At 41.2% G+C, this 19,020-nt stretch overlaps 1 protein-coding gene across 5 annotated transcripts in view; it reads left to right on the top strand.

Moving 5' to 3' along the window:
• abcc3 (ATP-binding cassette, sub-family C (CFTR/MRP), member 3) overlaps positions 1-19,020 on the top strand; it is a 58,507-nt gene that overhangs the window by 30,559 nt on the left and 8,928 nt on the right. For 2 of the 5 annotated variants that reach the window (XM_040036536.1, XM_040036539.1), the window contains exons 6-23: positions 226-287; positions 1,792-1,926; positions 4,779-5,027; positions 7,613-7,790; positions 7,955-8,116; positions 8,780-8,872; positions 8,999-9,202; positions 10,268-10,414; positions 10,507-10,594; positions 10,770-10,836; positions 10,916-11,042; positions 12,326-12,502; positions 12,725-12,892; positions 14,745-14,928; positions 15,023-15,131; positions 15,379-15,535; positions 15,712-15,919; positions 17,486-17,799. In XM_040036536.1, coding sequence (XP_039892470.1) covers positions 226-287; positions 1,792-1,926; positions 4,779-5,027; positions 7,613-7,790; positions 7,955-8,116; positions 8,780-8,872; positions 8,999-9,202; positions 10,268-10,414; positions 10,507-10,594; positions 10,770-10,836; positions 10,916-11,042; positions 12,326-12,502; positions 12,725-12,892; positions 14,745-14,928; positions 15,023-15,131; positions 15,379-15,535; positions 15,712-15,919; positions 17,486-17,799 — 2,829 coding nt within the window. Of the gene's footprint in view, positions 1-225; positions 288-1,791; positions 1,927-4,778; positions 5,028-7,612; positions 7,791-7,954; positions 8,117-8,779; positions 8,873-8,998; positions 9,203-10,267; positions 10,415-10,506; positions 10,595-10,769; positions 10,837-10,915; positions 11,043-12,325; positions 12,503-12,724; positions 12,893-14,744; positions 14,929-15,022; positions 15,132-15,378; positions 15,536-15,711; positions 15,920-16,396; positions 16,708-17,485; positions 17,800-19,020 lie in introns of all 5 variants that reach the window. The other 3 variants (XM_040036537.1, XM_040036540.1, XM_040036541.1) reach the window with 3 other exon arrangements.

Below are 19,020 nucleotides of genomic sequence, written 5' to 3'. Positions count from 1 at the left end.
CGCTCATAAATAATTTTTGTGTTTTCCTGCTCACACCATAAAGTCAGTGTTCTGAGTAGCTGAAAGTCTGAGCACGCTCCGGGGCAGCTCTGTGCTTGTTAAAGCAGGTCACACAGTCACACACTGAATTCAGTTGTTACTGGCTTCTCAGTATGTCCTCTTTATCCTCATTTAACCTCCCTGGTCTCATATTATGCGCACTCATCCTCTTTTCCCCTCCCCCAGAATCCTTGCCCTGAAGCTACAGCAGGTTTTCTCTCAAGGATCACTTTTTGGTGGTTCACAAGGTAAGCTAACATTGCTGTCTGCCACCAAACCAACCTCCACAGACCAACAGTTTGTGGTATACACTAAAAGTTTTGGGGCTTTAAAGGCTCTGAGGTGTTCGTTTCTCCATCTTTAGACCCTGCTATTCATTTTTCAAGCAGTTTTTGTAGTTCTGTGAATATAGTAGGACGTGCTAGTCTGTTAAATCTTTAGTTTGGGGCTTTTTCTCAAGATGGATTAGCCCTCTTAAAACAAGAAAAATGTTTTAGGATAATTTAAGTCAATCTAATTTATTTGGACTTATCTCACTTAGCTTAGCCTGAGAGTCATTTGGCTTCATACTATTGTTGTTTAGATTAGCGCTAGTTTCTCCTTTCCTTTCTCCTTTTTTATTGCAGTGATCATAAACGCAGTGAAACTGAACAAGCAGTGTCGACTTACCTCGACCACAGCTGGTGGTAAAATGTAAAACGTTTGCAGTCATAAAAAACAAACCATTAGTGCAGCTTGAATGAAGAAGCTTAGAAATCGCTGTTACTTTTGCTGTTAGCTTGTTCCATGCTATGTTAGCTAATCCACAATTAATAATATATGTCATTATGTTAGTGGCTGTTTACACAGTATTCACTGTGTTCAAACATGCAGAATGATAAAAGTGTGATCTTTGTTCACATCTCTCATAGTGACTGCAATTGCCATGGTAATAAATAAATGTAAGGTCATCATAAACCATGCTAACATTCCTTCATTCATATTAGTGCTTCAACCCTTCAGTCCTCTTTTTAATGCACACATACTGTGGCTATATTATTTAGTATTGCTTGACCTCAACTTTACCTAAATGTAAGAGTTATTTACTCCTTCATTGTACAGTTTATTGGTTACAGTTTATTAGTTGTTTAATACCTTTTGAAGAAAAAAAAGAAATGTTGCTGGCACCGTTACTCCATGCTACAAATATTGTTTCCTGATAATTTTTCATGAATCACTATTTAGCCAAACCTGTCACTAAAGAGTTTGTTTACTTACTATATCACATGATGTCAAAACATGAGGGTAGTTTGCACTGTGATTATAATTACGTAGTTAATAATGTAGCTTTTGCTTATTTAATACTGCAATATCATATTATTATTATTATTATTATTATTATTATTATTATTATTATTATTATCTGTTATTTTTGCATAGACATGCAGAGAGACTGTATATGCATCTCTGTGGGGGGGAAAAAACATGAGGCCAGTTTCCGGTGAAATTCAATCCAGTTATACATAATGATCATTAGCTAATTCAGTAAACTCAATTAAGTATTTTTGAGGACAACATGTATTGGTAAGATGGCTCTGGGATAAAGAATTTTAGTGTTACATGTTGGCAATGAATCAAAGCAAACTAAACAGAAAAAAGAGGCAAACATGCACTTTAACCATTTAGATAATGTCTCATTTGTTTCAGTCACACTTGTAGCAATGAATTGCTTTAATGTAACAGATTGAATTAAGTTGCTGCTTCTCTTCCCAGTATGGCTGTAAAAGGCTACAAAATGCCCCTGGAGGCCAAAGACCTGTGGTCTCTGAACAAGCGCGATAGCTCCAAAGTCATGGTGCCCAGGCTCCTTAATGAGTGGGAGAAGGAGGAGGCCAAGGCAAAGTTAAGGTATGTTAAACTTAAAAGCTTTGAGCTACACTTCAGTTCTTTGTGTTTTGCTTAAAATAAGACAGGCTTTGATGTCTTTTAAGGTGGTCTTACACGATAGTTCTCCAGGCTTCAGACTAAATCTGGAGAACTATCTTCAGTCACTCTTAAGGAAGATAAGCTGTGAGAAAAGGCTGCAGACTTATAACTAGGCTGAAAATCAGTGTCCATGGGTCCGATAGAGTGATGAATCCATATTTTAAATTCTTGCACTGTCATGGTTTGGGGCTGCTGGTGTTGGGGGTCATGAAAAAAAAAAAGGCGGTCATACCAACTTGACTTTCAAGCTCATCAGAATTGTACAAACCCCTTTTCACTGGGATTCAACCGGCCTGATGAGCTGAGGAAGTGTTGTTCTAAATGGGGAATAGTTAAAAGGCCTTGATCTGATGATTGGAGAAGGCTGATGCTAGAATAAGGTCTTAGCAATTTCAAAATGTTACTGGAAGCCAAGCAAGGACACGGACAATGTGTTGTTTTTGGCTGCTAACTCACCAGTGAGAGCACGTTCTGAGCCAGCTGAAGATGGGGTAAGGGATGCTGAACAGTGTCCACCTTAAGTTCTCTTCATGGCTCAATGACATTTACAAAACTTTTTTAAATGTAACATAGTCCAATGATGCCGGCGCATACAGACGTATGCAGCGGCTAATATTGCACCTTTTTGTGTTTTTAAAGCCTTTTTACTTTGTCTTCCTGCAACACGCTGACTTTTCTGTTGTGTGCCTTTCTCTTGTTGTGCATGTATTCCTCTAGACCGTTTACATTTCTCCTGTTTGTCATTTATTCCTGCTGTCTGAGCAGTGAGCAGTCAGTGAAAACCTAAGAGTTCACATTTATAAACTAATTTGAATTTCTATAAATGCTTTCTTTGATCCACGTAATGTGAATTTAAAAAAAGCCATAGCTGATTGTAGCCCCGGGCTCAGGCTTTCAAAGGAAGGGCAGATTTATTAGTTCTTTGTTAGACTAGAAAAGGGAAGGGATGTTGTCGTAGAGGGCAGAGCTCTTTGTGTATGGTTGTGCGCGTGCAGGCGTAGGTTCATTCCTTTTTGCACAAGTGAAACTACTAGTACATTTGTAACCCTAGCAGGAGGGTATCAGTATCTGAAGCTACCACACACCGTTTCTACTTTAAAGAGTTGTGGGAAACTCCACGCACACAGACTGCAGCAACAACTCACACAGAGAGCGTCTGCAGGCATCAGAGAGGATATACGAAATGCACTGCAACATTATAAAGGAAAGCAGCTCGTTTGTAGTAACGCTGCTCTGATGTTTCCTGTACGTTTGTGGAATATCTCGGGCTTTTACTGTCAGAGCTTGTGAGGATTAAGTCCACCTCCCGCTGCTCTGCAAAGTGAATGACTTTTCTCATATTAAGGATGCTGCATTCTATTCTTTTGAGTTTGTTCAGCTTCATGCAGGAGAAATTACTTTCCTTGCCTGCCGGCTGGGAACAGCATTCCAGCTACACGTTGTACCGCTTTAGCAAACACGCTTGACAACTTTGCTGAACTCCGACCTCTGTCAGGCCGCTTCCTCTTTCTGTGCAGTTTTCCTGTCTGTGCATTCTTCTTGTAAAATGAGAGGGAACAGTTTGGTTAGGGCCTTTTCAGTAGTGACCTGGAAACCTGTTTCATGTTAACAGTTGTTTGCTGAACTGTAGTCTCCCTTCACTGCTGTAATCAGACTCCTGTGCTTTAAGCTTGTATTACACTTTGTGTAGTATGCTGAACAAAAGTTGTCTGAGCTTCTTTTGAGCAAATAATGCCATTAATAAAATTTAAGCAAATGCAGCCACCTGAGGTTTACGTTAGCATAGGTGGTAACCCTATCCACACCATAACCCTGTATTTGGGAGGCAAAAGGCAGAATTGTCATTTTTTTGGAACAAATGTGAATAGTTTTTGATGTGTCAAAATTTACGCATTCTTATGGAGTTAGTTAGATTTAGTTGTTGGGGTTGGACCTCAGACGGTAAAGCTATTTAAATCCAATGATAGTCAGGAGCTCTGGCAGTTTAATTTACTTTTTCGAAACTCATATCAAATTATTACTAGTAATTGTTTTGAAATATTTTAAAAATCTGGAGACAAATATTTTGCGAGCACAGCACACAAATAGAAAATCTTCTAACATAAGACCTGTAATGCCAAAAATGTATGAGATTTCATGTGAGGCGTAGCATCTTCTAGTTTCTGAACTGTGCCTGTGCCTAGCATGTGGCTTTAACGAAAGCCAGTGCTGACCCTGAAAGCCTGCTGAGAAGGTTAGCAAATCTTAAATATTTGGCAGAGGGAGTCAGACACATAACATGCTGCTTTATCAGTATGAGAGTGCCACTTTCTGCTGCTGTAGTTAAACAGTCAGGATATGTGTCATTAAAGAAACTTAAGTTAGACTTTTCCTTCCAAACGTTTTGATCCAAATTGTTGTGCCAATTATCTGTTCACAACAGATGTTATTCAGAAAAAAGCACCTCTGTATCTTGAGTAACATGTTATCTTGGCCTCACATGATTCAATCACTATGCTTGGGTCCTGGTGAAGGTCCAGTGCAAAAGCCTCTTTCTGCCTAGTTCAGGGGTTTCATCCTGTTACTGGGGAGTCTTCCTCCCGAGTGCTTGCTTCTAGGTGCCATCTGATTGTTGGGTTTTTTGTATTATCATAGGATCTTCACCTTACAATATAAATCGTGAGGTGATGATTTGGTCATGATTTGGTGCTATATAAATAAAATGTAATTATTTTGAATCTCTTGCTCTTTTTCTTTCATTCCCATCCTAAATACCCAAATCCTCCCCCCTACAGTGAAGAGAGTGTGGCTAGCCAGGCTACGTACGCTAAGCCCCCGCCGTCAACCACCAACCACATCTCAGGAGGAGGAGAAGGCGAAAGCAGCCCAGAGGAAGTAGAGGTGCTGCTGTCCAGTAAGAAAGTCGCGCACCAGCCATCCTTCCTTCGCGCCCTCGTCAAGGCCTTTGGACCCTACTTTCTGATTGGCTCAGGCTACAAGCTCCTGCAGGATATCATCACCTTTGTCAACCCACAGCTCCTGAAGTAAAGACAAAGATTCTACTCTACTATTGCGTGCTCTCTTTACTACAGCACACAAACAACTATTGTTCCAGTGTTGTGGAATACCATTTCCAGGACAGATTTTTGCATGCTGCGTTTGTGTTTTTGCATTTCGGTCTTCTTTATGCAGAGCATGTTAGCTGTCTATATTTAAAGGCGTACACTGGCCTTGTTCAGGATGCAAACTCCTCATGTAAATATGTTTCCTCTTTATGCCTTTAGTAGCCCAGGGTGCAAATTCAATGATAGGAGTCTTTCTCAGAAATCCTTATCACTGTGTAGATAAGCTATCAGAGATGGCTTCCCAGATAGTTTTCCTGCGTGTGTCTTTTGTGGGACTGATGTGTTTGAACATTCCCTCCTGACACTGATATATCATTCTTACTTGCGGCACAGTGGGGGGAAATTTTAATTTCAAATTTTCTGTCCTTTTATTTGACAGTTATCTTTTGATAAGACAGCTTTTTCATTTATTTTTGTAGTATGCCCAAGTAAAATCCTAACTTAATGTTAAAGTTCCAGCCTCTCCTCTATGGAAAAATGGATCTCAGGATTTAATACGATGCCTTATATGTAAAATAGAAAAACTAATTGTGAGCCATTTTTAGAAGTTAATACCGTCTGAGAAGGAGAGGGAAGAAAATAGTGAAGGGAAAACTTTACAGTCCTTCCAAACATTCATTAGAATGTCGGTGGTAACGCCATCCAGTGATTCCTATTTATATTTTACATGTACAGCATGTTTCCTTTCATAGAGATGCTGTTGTTGCTTGTTCCAAATTTTGTCATGTTACAGTCTTTTTCAACATTTAATAAATTCATTGCTCTGCTAAAAATTCTACACACAGTTCCCATGATGACAAAGTGGGCAAAAACTTTGCTTGGAATTCTTTTAAATTTACTAAAAACGGAAAAAGTGCATAAAACATGCACATAAGAATTAAAAGCCTTTGCTCAGTACTTGAAGCACTTTTGGTAGCCTCAGTGACAGCCTCAAGTCTTTTTGAGTATGATGCCACAAGCTCAGCACACCTTTCATTCTTGTTTGAAGAACCTCTCAAGCTGAACCAGTTTGATGGAGCGCATCAGTGCCCAGCTAGTCACTTACTGGGGCACTCATTCACAGAGTGGTCTCAAAGCCATTCCTTTGTTATCTTGGCTGTGTACTTAGAGTCATTGTTCGTTTGGGTGAAAATCCTTTGTTCCAGTCTGAGGTCAGGAGTGCTCTGGAGCAGGTTATCATCGAGGATGTCTCAGTACATGTCTGCATTCATCTTTGCCTCGACCCTGACAGGTCACCCAGGTCAGCAGGAACCTTCATCATGGGGTATTGTGTACAGAATTTTGTGGTAAAGAAATGAATTTAGTTCATTTTGGAATAAGGCTGTAACGGGACAAACTGTGGAGCAAGTAAAGAGCGCTCTTCAGATGCACTGTATTTATAATCAAACTTGTAAAAGTAGTTTCTAAGAGTATAACCACAGTAATAACAAAACCCTTAACCAGAAGAAGCAGTTGCCACACACTTAAACATTAAAGACAACTATTTTATCCCTCATGTTCAGCTTTGACATGCCATTGAGCCCTTTACTGGTTTATATACTATGCTATACTATGAAAAATCTACTGTTACAACAGGATGTACCTGTCATTCTAGCTCTGGCCTTTAAGCTGCCTTTACATACTGTAATCACCCATGGAAAGAGCAGATAATCTGCAGATTAAGCGTATCTATCTCAGGTTAAACAGGTTCTGTTATTTGTCCCTATAGCACGAAATAGCAGTCCTTCTGGAATGTGAAATTAGGGAAGTTAGGGAGTGTCAGGAATAAGTGAGTTTCTGATATATAGTATGTAAAGCTATAAAGGTGACATGCTACGCCAAATAACGTGTGTCCTGAGTCGCTAACTCAAAAAGATACAAATAAGTCTAGCTTTAAAAACTTTGCAAGACTAATGAAGTAAAATGCACGAAAAGTTAAAACAGACTAGAGTTTTGGTTTAGCTGAGATTGCGGGGAACGTGACTCGCCTTGAGGGCAAAAGCATGAGCACAGTTTGAACAAAGGAGCTTCAGGTGATTGTCGGAGGACATTCCAAGTCTCGTGAGCCTCGTGACTTCTGTGTCCTCGTAACGGTGTCAGAGGACGGCTGATTAAAGAACATGTTTGATTTGGTCTGATTTCAACAGGCGAGCACAGAAGAAATTAGAGGCCTGGGAAACAGTGGTGTGTTGACACACTCACACCATGAGTCAACAAAGCCGCTAAGGTCTCTGCTAATGGTAACACTCTTTTGTGAATGCCAGACTTTTTTTTTTTTTTAATCTTTTTTTTCAGGTGTTGAAGGTCAGCAGTTCTTCCCAGTATTTTAAGGCCATAGTTAAAGAACAGATGTCTGTACAGTCCAAACTGTAGGATACCTGGATCATAGTGCGCTAAATGACACTAACATTTTGCAGTGTGTGTCTGCATGGATGGAGGATGGAGGGCTTACACAGGAGTTTAAAATTTGGTTATTTCAGCTTCATGTGCTTTAATCAAATTATTCCTCTTCTTTATCTTTCCAGGATGCTGATCTTGTTCATTAAAGAAAAAGATGTTCCTAATTGGTGGGGGTACACGCTGGCCTGCCTTATGTTCTTCACGGCCCTGCTGCAAACCCTCATACTCCACCATCAATTTCAGTACTGTTTTGTCACTGGCATGAATGTGCGCACTGCTGTCATCGGAGCTATCTACAGGAAGGTATGCAGGAAACGATCCCATTAGATTTTTTTTGTTCTGCAAACAAATTACATTCATATTTAAATTTAGAAGGGAGAAATCCATTGCTTCATAGGAAATATTCTTGTGGTGTTAAGGGTTTTGTTCCCATATCTCCTGTTTTGCTTGTTTTTTTTTTTTTACAGGCACTAGTGATAACTAATGCAGCCAAGCGTTCATCTACTGTGGGAGAGATAGTCAACCTGATGTCTGTGGATGCGCAGAGGTTCATGGATCTGACCACCTTCCTTAACATGCTGTGGTCTGCCCCTCTTCAGATTATGCTGGCACTATATTTCCTCTGGCAGGTACATGCACAGATTGTATTTGTGTTACACTGAGTCTTCTCCTTATGCCAAGGGGACTTTATTTAATGCACTCATGAGAATAACAGCTAAAATTTACTGTAATTCGGAAGCTGTCTGACCATTGTCTGTCACTGAGATCACCTTCGTCATCTTCCAAGCTATGACTTCCATTCAGCAGCCTGTCAGAAAAATTTGTGGTTTGTTTGGTAAGAGAGCCTCCTCAACCACCACAAAGGTGAGGACAGGTAGGAAGTGAAGGGCTCAGGAGGAGCTGACCAGGCAGAAGAGCCGCTGCGGCAGACTTTGGTGTTGGCAACAGCATGCCAGTACCATGATGCAACAAAACCTGGGAAGAAGAAAGAACCCAGTTGGTTTAGGAAGGAATCTGAACAGAAACCTGCACAGCTAGAGACAGACTGTGACAGCAAGGGGTGTGGGCTCAGTGGGAGAAGGGAATGGACTGGAAGGTCTCGTGGTCAGAGCTGTGGCAAGCTGAGCCACACTGGATCAAGTTCTTTATCCAGTCAGTCTACAGTTTCCTCACCAGACCGTGGGAGGTAGTGGTTATCCAGGACCTGCCACGTTTTTATTTACACTCAGGAGAGTTCTTCTTTATTTTGTATCATAAATTTAATCATTTGCTGACTCTTGTTTATTTTACAGATCCTCGGTCCATCTGTGCTTGCTGGGGTGGCTGTTATGATCATGCTGATCCCTTTTAATGCATTTATCGCTATGAAGACTCGAGCCTATCAGGTATTTCAGTGTAAAACAAACAGAATGAGACATTTACACAATTGATTTGCTTAAAAATAAGTCCCCTTTGTGTTTTAAGTATCAAAATTCACAAGTAAAAACAGCTGGTCTCACCATCATCGTCAGGTGGAGCAGATGCAGCACAAAGATGCTCGTATCAAGCTGATGAACGAGATCCTGAACGGCATCAAAGTCCTCAAGCTGTACGCGTGGGAGAGCTCCTTCAAAGAAAAGGTCCTGGCCATTCGGCAAAAGGAGCTTATCGTGCTACGCAAGACGGCCTACCTCGGAGCACTGTCCACCATGGCCTGGACCAGTGCGCCTTTCCTGGTAGGCTTCCCCCAAATGTCTGCAAGAAACTCATGAAGTAAAGTTGACTACACAGTAAATCTAAACAGGATGAAAACTTGTTCAAATTTGACAGTTTATTGTTATGGCACCACTATAGGTTTCAGCACTGCTTTTTGTCTGTTATGGTTTGTTAGTAAAAGCCTTGACAAAGAGCTTTGTCAGTTTCTAGGTCAGTTTTTAAAGTCATATTTTAGTAACTTTACTGGCTGGAAGCTGCTTTACATTAACATGACTTTCATTTCCAACTTGTATAAGAATGTCACATGTTGGCATTATTATTAAGAATCTCCTCGTTAGGGGGTTTTAGGCCTTGATATGAAAATATTTGGATTAAGATTATTTGCAGATACGATCACACTAACCCCATTTGTTTGTTTAGCATTTACAGTTTAATTTACATATACATAATTTACTCGAATGATTTATGATGAGTCTAAACATCTCCCATCAAAGTTTGTTAAGCAGTCTGAAAAGCTCTGGATAAACCTACAGTGACTAAGTATTCTGGTGCACTCGGGGCCACCACAGAAAGTTTGTGTCCCAATTGCAAAAGGCTAAAATATTAAGAAAAGTGTGATTTTTGAGACAATATTGGAAGAACCAGAGTGCTTCTAGTGCTTCGACTTTCACCGCTCAGCAGGCGTCTTTCTGCAGCGGACTAACAAAACCACAGGAAACTGAACTGAAGCACGTGTATATATACACATGGCCTTACCCTGAGGTCAAGTTTCTGTGCAAAGAAAAATGGAGAAAAGTCTTCATATGGTGTGTGAGCAGCGTTCCTTTTCACATGTGCTCATGCCTGCAATTGTTGTCTTCTTTAGGTCACATTTTGTGGACGCATGTTTTATTAGTTGGGTAAATGAGCACTTCAGCAACCAGAACAAGTGTATATCTGTGTCGATGATAATGCCTTAAAGGTGCTGTTGATATTTAGATCCTTGCTGAGTCACTGACTGTCTGGCATCACGGCTCTGCCTCCTCTCTGCATTAAACCGATGAACCTTGATGTCTGAGTGGTCTGCTTTTCCCATGTGTTTCCAGGTTGCCTTGACAACATTTGCCGTGTATGTAACTGTGGATGAAAAAAACATCCTGGATGCGGAGACGGCCTTCGTGTCGATCTCGCTTTTTAACATCCTTAGGTTTCCCCTCAACATGCTTCCCCAAGTCATCAGCAGCCTGGTACAGGTGGGAACCTTTTTCACCTCCTGCGCTGTGTTCGTGTTTCGGGTTTTCTTTAGCAGAATTCATTGCATGCATCTGTTTATTCTACATCTCAGGCGAGCGTCTCATTGAAGAGAGTCCAAAATTTCCTGAGTCATGATGAGCTGGATCCAGATTCCGTAAACAGGAGCAACACAGTCACAGGTGAAATTAAACACTTGGATTAACTTGTCAAAACTTTGCTTTGTCTAGTCATTTAGATTACATTATGCTTGAGTGCAAGTTCACCGTTTTCTTTTTCACCTAGTGACTCCTGCCTGGCCAGTTCTTGGATGACTTGGATTTTTTTTCTCACTTGTGTCATTTTGTTGCTCAACAGAGTTTGCAGTCACGGTTGTCAATGGGAAATTCACGTGGGGCAAAGACGACGCTCCTGTTCTACACAAGTATGCTACGAAAGCCACACATCGTATTTTTATATTCACCGTATTTGTTTTAGTAAAATATTTGATTGTGTGCTTGCAGTATTAACGTGATGGTGCCCCAGGGCTCCCTGCTGGCTGTGGTGGGCCATGTTGGCTGTGGGAAGTCTTCCCTGATCTCAGCATTACTGGGTGACATGGAAAAAGTGGAGGGAGAGGTTTCTGTTCGGGTAGGAATTCCCCTAGTGTTTTTTGAATAACATACCGGGAAGCAGCAGGTGGTTTTGACCCAGTTATTGCAGTTTTCCTTCCTGTAAAGTTTCGCCATTTGATATTTTCGTGTGAACATTGGATCAGTTGGCCAGATGTAAAATGAAACGGCTCGTGTTTAATGATGGAACCATCAAATAGTTGTCATCAAATGTTTTTGCTCCTTTTGACGCAACTTTGAGATCTTACTTACTAAAAAACTCTGATAAACTCAATAAACTCGTTTTTAGATATTTGTCCTCTGAAAAGATGCGTTTATTTACTACTGCCAAGTGACAAATAAACAAAACAGAACAGACAAAACAAGCATTTTCAATTTCCCGAATATCGCTGGCAGAATGAACATTAATATCTGAACTTCTACAAATGTTTTTCATTTTATTGAATGTTGATATTTGCATAAACCTCCAGTTTATGTCTGAAATGTTGCAGGTAAACATCAACACAGATACTCAAGAATGAAAAAAACGACCGTAGCCATTGTGCCTAAAATTAATGACGCTCTTTGATCTTTGTGGTTCAGTAACAGTAATGGTGGGAAAATGGACGGTCACTGTGACGACACTATGCAGCTGCTTTAAAACCAGACGTCAAGCACGAGGAGTGGCTCTGACAAGTTGCTCTGTTTTAGATAAAGGACACAGAATATACTGCAGCCCATAAAGTCTTCAGGAACCTTTTTACCAAGATTACAAAGCAAATGAGCTGAGGGCCGCTCCCTAAAGGTTTCTCCATAAGCTGCCATAAGGTTGCCCCGTGCTTTTCTTTGAAAATGATGCAGGTTTATGGGACTTGGCTTCAATTTTCTCATTTTTTAAACATTTTTGTTAATTAAAAACAGTCTACATAATACATTTAAGACCATTATTAACATAAACGTGTATTTAATATATGGGTACATTCATTCTTTAAAATATTGCAGACAGCGTTCATAAGAGTTTGAAGAGTTTGACATTTTGGGAAAAAAATGAGGAGAGCTAGCAGTCTCTTAGCTTAGCTTAACTTAGGCTCAATTCTGGAAGTAATAAGTAATAAAATATAAAATCCAGTTAGACAAAAAGGAAGTTATAACTTAGTACTGTAAAGCTTAGTCTTGAGTGGAATATATGTGTATATTATTTTGCACATCAGTCCTATTGCAGTGGGAATCATTTCTAGAAAATGTGGCATGGTTTATTCTGACAATAAAAGGTTTCCTATTTGAGGAAGTGAGAAGAACCTGGTTGTTTGTCTCTATCCTCAGGGGTCAGTGGCTTATGTACCTCAGCAGGCCTGGATACAGAATGCCACCCTGCGGGACAACATCCTGTTCGGGAACCCGTACAATGAGCAGAAATACAATTCTGTCCTGGAAGCGTGCGCCTTAACCCCAGACTTGCAGGTGCTGCCTGGAGGAGACATGACTGAGATAGGAGAGAAGGTACAGAAGCACAGGGAGCGAGTTTAGTCTCCTTGATTTTAATTTTTAATCTCTTTCTGCATCTGTTTTATTTCCAGTTTCTCTCAGCACTTGTTGATGACTTTCATCAAAGATCTCTCCTGAATTTATTGGATACTCGTTGCTAATGTAATCAGGCTTCCGATTCGAGGAACTCTGATATAAATTCAGCCTCGGCCTTTTTATTTGGTTTTTGTCCTGCAGGGCATCAATCTGTCTGGTGGTCAGAGACAGAGGGTGAGCCTGGCTCGAGCTCTGTACAGTGATGCTGATGTCTATCTGTTGGATGATCCGCTGTCCGCGGTGGACGCCCACGTGTCCAAACACATCTTTGACAACCTGATCGGCCCAGAAGGGGCTCTGAAGGGCAAGGTGAGGAGACTCTAAACCCAACTTCTGTCCTGGTTAGTTGATGATGTAAAGGTTCTCTGTAAACAACACAACCAGTAAATATGACATGAATCTTTGTTCTATTATGTTGTAAATGAACTGCTACTTTCGGCTCAGTTTTACTGCTGAAGTCTACTACTACTAAGTGTCATTCACCCAGTCACACACAGCGTTTTATCTAATATTTGCATACACTCACACTCCGTTCAGTAACTTACACGCCGATACTTCCAACACATGGCCTGGAGGAGCTGGGCATCGATCCACCGGCCCTCTGTTGGTGGACATCAGGTGGTTGTCTGGCTCTGTGCCGGAATGCGACCGTTAGAGTCTGAACAGTTTCATGTACTTGTATTTATGTACTACTTTCTTACTCTTCCTGACCACCCAAGTGCTTTAGACTACCATTATAAACTTCTGCAGTTCAGTGTGAAACGGACAGCCTCGCAGAGCTGTAATTTTATCAGAAGAGGAAGTTGTCTTATCTTTCTACTGGACAGGAAGTTTTATGAGGTTTGATCACTTTCCAATCTGCTGATTTTTCATATTTATGACACCAGTTTGTAAAAAGAGTAACTTTGTGTGGCAGCGTTCTGCTGGAAGTAGTCATATTCAGAAGTTACTGAACCTGACTAACAGCTGGCCTTCAGGTTTTCTTTATTTATATACTGTACAATGCAGTATCTAATATAGTATGTACAGTTGTATCTTTTTCTCCCTCATTAGTAAGATGCTACTCACTGTTCTCTGCCGGTTCATTAGGTTTTTTGGGTTGTTTTTTTTTTTTTTCCTTCTCTCTTTTGTTACTTTAAAGAGAACTATGAACCAAAAGTGCATTCAGCTAAATTGTAATGGCTGTAGCTTTTAAAAGTAGGAACAAGAACCTAAAAAGTACACAGCGGTTCAATATTTTTTTTTTAAAAAATGAGGGGAAGGGTGTGGAGACCTCTGCCTTTTGGTGAAATTAAATGCAGGTGTTTCCTGTCAGGTGTGAGTGTGCATCCTGTATTTATTTAAGAAACAGGGATGTATGAAAAGGAGAGTTGAAAGGAAATTATGAGTGCATGCACACATGTCTCTGAGCTTCCCAGAAGATGAGTTGTTGTGATAATCTTCTGAGATTCAATCGTCACACATGGCTTTGTCACCTCAGTGCTTTCTAGGATTAAATTGCTAGAAGTTGAGAGAAGTTTATTTTTGGCCTCACCTGCTTCCCATCACCCAGATTCAGCAAATTCAGGATGTTTTTTTTTCCCCCCCAAGTACCAAATCTCAGAAAAACCTGAGTCATGCAGCAAAACATACATAACACAACAAAACAAACATAACTTGCAAGTCATTCTTCATCAGAACGGTCAAATACAAAAGAAATCGAATGTTTTGGAACAGCCAAGTCAAAGTCCTGACCTTGTAATAATAGAAATACCATGAAAGTGAATATCTGGAATCCAGCTTGCTCTAAAGCTCCTCTAACCTAATGTGCAGGACAGATCGGCGGTTCCTGCAAATGTGGTTTTCGAGGTATTGTTGCACAAGGCTGTACGCAGAAAATAAGCGCTTGGGATCACGTGCTTTTTTCCCCCCTCCCAGATGGACAATATTAATTTTAATTTAATTTTACTTTTATTTAGAAAGAGGGACAATACATATTAATGAACATAACAAATGTAAATATGCCAGATTATAGCCTTGGGCTAAAGGATGACCTTCCTCAATAATTAAATCACTAAGTCTAATATTTTCATTTTCGGCAGTTTAATTGGTCTTGTTCATGCAAATGGTAATTGTCATACTGGTTTATTGCATGACAGAAGTTTCTTGTGTTTGACTCCAGACACGCATCCTGGTGACACATGGCATCAGCTTCCTGCCTCAGGTGGATAATATAATGGTGATGGTGGATGGCCGGGTGTCAGAGATGGGCTCCTATCAGGATCTCCTCAAGCAGAACGGAGCATTCGCCGAGTTCCTCAGAAATTATGCCCTGGAGGATATTATGGAGGAGGATGAGGCCAGCGGTACAGCATTTCCTCCCCTTACATATCGCCTCATGTTGGTGCAGAACGGATTGATGGTTCAATAGTATCTCATGCTGGTTTTCTGCTCTCACAGATGAGATCATTGAAGATGACGAATTGTTCCCTGATGACGCCCTTAGCAACCACACAGACATGGTGGACAGTGAACCAATGATCAATGAAGCAAAAAGAAGTTTTATAAGGTAAATTGAAAAAAACTGGATATTTAAACTTGGATGAGATAAAACGGTTGTTGCATAAACTCCAAACTTTGTCTTTTTTTTATCAGGAATTTCTCAAGAATTATATGAGCTTTTTAAAACATTAAGCAAATTGAAAAATATGGAGTCATTTTGCACAAAATAGCAGTTGAATAAATGCATTATCGCCACCAGTTATCCTGACCCTGTTCAGTAGCGTGAGCTCATTGCCCTGTGCCCCTTTTTACAGGCAGATGAGCATTATGTCCTCAGACGGAGAGAACCCCAGGTCCCGTTCAGTAAGGAGACATGGCTGCAGCCAGCGAAAGCATTCAGAGTCGCAAGACAAGAAGAAACCGCGCGAGATGGAGAAACTCATCCAGGCAGAAACGGCAGAAACCGGCCAGGTCGGTGCATCATATTTCAATTCTTTTTAACCTTCAAATATATAACTGCTCATTTTAAAGTTCTCCACCTTTGATCTTCCGACCCACGACTGCTCAGCGTTCACTGCAACATAGCAACCTGGTATTCACTGGTTGGACCACATCGACCCCTGAATTATCTTTTGTTTTGATCCCAGGTGAAAGGAAAGGTGTACCTGGAGTACGTCAAGGCAGTCGGACCACTGCTGTCAGTGGTCATCTGCTTCCTGTACGGCTGTCAGAGCGCTGCCTCCATCGGAACAAACATCTGGCTCAGCGAGTGGACCAATGACGCCGTGACGAATAGCACCGCGGAAAATGTTCAGATGAGGGTGGGGGTGTACGCGGCACTGGGGTTTGCACAAGGTAAGACACGCTGATGCTGAACGTTTATTTAAATGCATGTATTGTATGCGGAAATGCAAACAGCTGCCATGTCGGATTGTTGAACCTGAATGCCTACTTTATACTTCCACTTCCACCCTCACAGCTTTTTCTTTGTGTTTTACTGAAATAATCGGAACAGATTTGCTTTGCAGCCAGTTGAAATGCTTCTCTTTTGTACAGTAAACTCTGGAGAGATGCTGTGAGCCAAAGGAGAGTTAATCTGATTACAGCATCGTTAACTGGAATACACTGAGCATTGTTCTTGTATACAAGAGACATCCTTTTTTTTTTCTTTAACTGCGGCTCCTTTCATGGTGAACTGCTCCCCTGACTACCTCACATTCAGGACAGAAGCTGCCCATGTCTATTTATAACAGCTGCTTTCTCGTTCTACAGTGAAACCTTCCTCCCCCTAATCAATTTTTCTTCTGCTCCTGTGGTTTAACCTAATCCCAGGTATCCTGATCATGATTGCTTCCTTCACATTAGCCATGGGGAACATCGGTGCAGCCAAGAAGCTGCACTTTAACCTGCTCACCAACAAATTCCACACGCCCCAGTCTTTCTTTGACACCACCCCTATAGGACGCATCATCAACCGCTTCTCCAAGGACATCTACGTGATAGATGAGGCTCTGCCGTCCACTGTGCTCATGTTCCTGGGCACCTTCTTCGTTTCTCTCTCCACTATATTAGTTATTGTTTCCAGCACACCCATTTTTGCTGTTGTCATAGTACCCCTGGCTGTCATATACGTCTTTGTCCAGGTACTTGGGTGGGGTCGGGTGGCAGTGTGGCTCACGTGCCAAATGTGTCTCAGTTCTTCTTTTCCTTGAAAATGTGGGGCTCTTCCTCTTCCTCAAGTGGCATGCTGCTTGCATGTTTGCCGCAGCAAAATTTGTAACCGTCAAGTTTGGCTTGTTTCTTTCCGTAGCCTGCAATGTTGTCCATGATGAGCACCTCCTGCTGTCATTTTTTCCTTTTCAGTTGTAAATTCACTTTGCTCTTTCTCCACAGCCAAAACACTTCCTGTCCTGCCTGCAGCTTGCTGCGATGCACATGCACATGCACACACCTCACAGATCACGCTCCTAAACTGTATCGTGAACAAAATCAAAGTCACGTCAGTCAGTTTTTAGTGATCTATACCCCCCTCTAGTGGTGAAGCACTGTTAACACAACTAAATAAACTTTATTTTTATCTAAGGCCAGTGTGACCTCACCTTCTTAGGTGAAATGATAGCAGTATCTCACATTTCTCTGTTGAAGTTAATGAAATTTTTAATTATTTAGTCTTTTAAAATTTCCACATCTGGTAGTTTTCCATTGGATATTAAAAGTAAGCACCATGTGCACAAAAGGGAACATTAAATGAAAGAATATGATGATAAAATGCCACTTATGAGGTGTATAAGTGGCACCATTGAGGACTGACTCTGGGAAACCTGCACTGACACTGAAAGTTGCTGTCTCACAGGCTGCTCATCCATTTAACGCAGGCGTTATTGTGTTGTCACACCTGACCCCTCCCCTCCTGTCTCGCAGGTGCGCTGCTGTTGATTAACTGCCTGCTGTGCCGGGCCTACAGTATGCTGCAGGCAGCCAAGCTCACACACCGCAACTTACTTCAGGGGGTCCTGCGAGCTCCGCAGGGCTTCTTCGAGAGCACCCCTACTGGGCGGTTACTAAACCGCTTCAGCAAAGATGTGGATGCTATAGACTCCCAGATCCCAGACAATATTGACATATGGATGCGCACTTTCTGGTACACACTGAATGTGCTGCTCATATGCTGTGCCCTCACCCCAATGTTCCTCATAGTCATAGCCCCGTTAATGGTGTTCTATTGGTGGGTTCAGGTAAATAGGAAAAGAGTCTGCTAACTCATTAATATAACATGCATGTCTGCGAGTGCTGTTGAGTGTGTGTGTGTGTGTGTGTGTGTGTGTGGTAGTAAACAGCTGCATGTGTTTGAGGCAGTGATCGTTGCTCGTCTAGATTTAGTTGCTGTGTGGTTTGGTCTAGTCCAGTAGTCATAAACTGTTGTGGCCTTAGTCGCTCAGTGGCCAGTCTGTAGTTTAAGACTGCGTGAGCCGTAGTTATTTCAGTTGTTTTATGGGTTTAAAATGCAGAAAAACGTCAGTTAAACTGTTTTTTGCTGTAATCAACAAATGTGACTTGGATTGCAGTTAGTGCTGGGCAGTATGACCTGAAATATCTATCACACAAGTATTTGCACAGTAGATCATGTTGTTGTTGTTCTTGTTATAGTTACTGCATGAACACATCTGACCAATCACGTCACTGCATTTGGCACTCGTATCTCAAAGCGCGCACTGGTACTGAATATAGACGTGGTAAAATAATAGTACTTTGCGAGAAACACAGCTGTACGTCTCCAAGTCAGTCAGCTCTGTGAAATGATTTCTGTGTCATCAGATGCTGTCCCAACAATGCTCAAATAGCCCCACTGACATGCTGAGATATGTATGAAAGCTTCAACTCTGGAATCAAACCATGAAATTCTCCCCGCCGCTGCCTTCTCACGAGAATCGGATAAAACCAGAATCTCAAGTTTCTTCCTTTTCTTCTTCACAAACTTCAGGACCAGCTCGTTTCACGTCCACGTTATTTTTTTCAGTGAACTCGTTCAGTTCGGTGTGTGTATGTTACAAGTTCATATCTGAAAAATTCAGAATTTCGTGTCACTTTTTGCAACACACTCATCGTGTAATGGGCTTAATTCCTAAAATTCCTGTCAGTTCTGATTCAAGAATCGATATGATGCCACTTTTCGTCATTTTAGCAAGTCAAATAACAAAAAGTTTTCACGCCAGTGCTCCTGCATACGAGCTTGTGAGTGAAGCTTTGAAACACATCACATTTATAAGTTATTCTTCTAAACTTTGTAGCCCAAAAAAACACCTGTTAGCCTTGAGAAACGTCTCTGTGTACCAGATATAAAGGTATACAGCCCAGCACTCGTTACAGTCGATCCACGAAGGCAGGGCTTCTCTTAGGGCAGAAATAATATTACTAACTGCAAATCAGATGTGGATAAAGAGCCGTGCATGTTTTTC

Source organism: Simochromis diagramma, unplaced genomic scaffold (assembly GCF_900408965.1).
Source record: "Simochromis diagramma unplaced genomic scaffold, fSimDia1.1 OVJJ01000371.1, whole genome shotgun sequence".
Classification (NCBI taxonomy): Eukaryota; Metazoa; Chordata; class Actinopteri; order Cichliformes; family Cichlidae; genus Simochromis; species Simochromis diagramma.
Note: the sequence above shows the minus strand (reverse complement) of the source record. Positions and strands in the feature narration are given on the sequence as shown.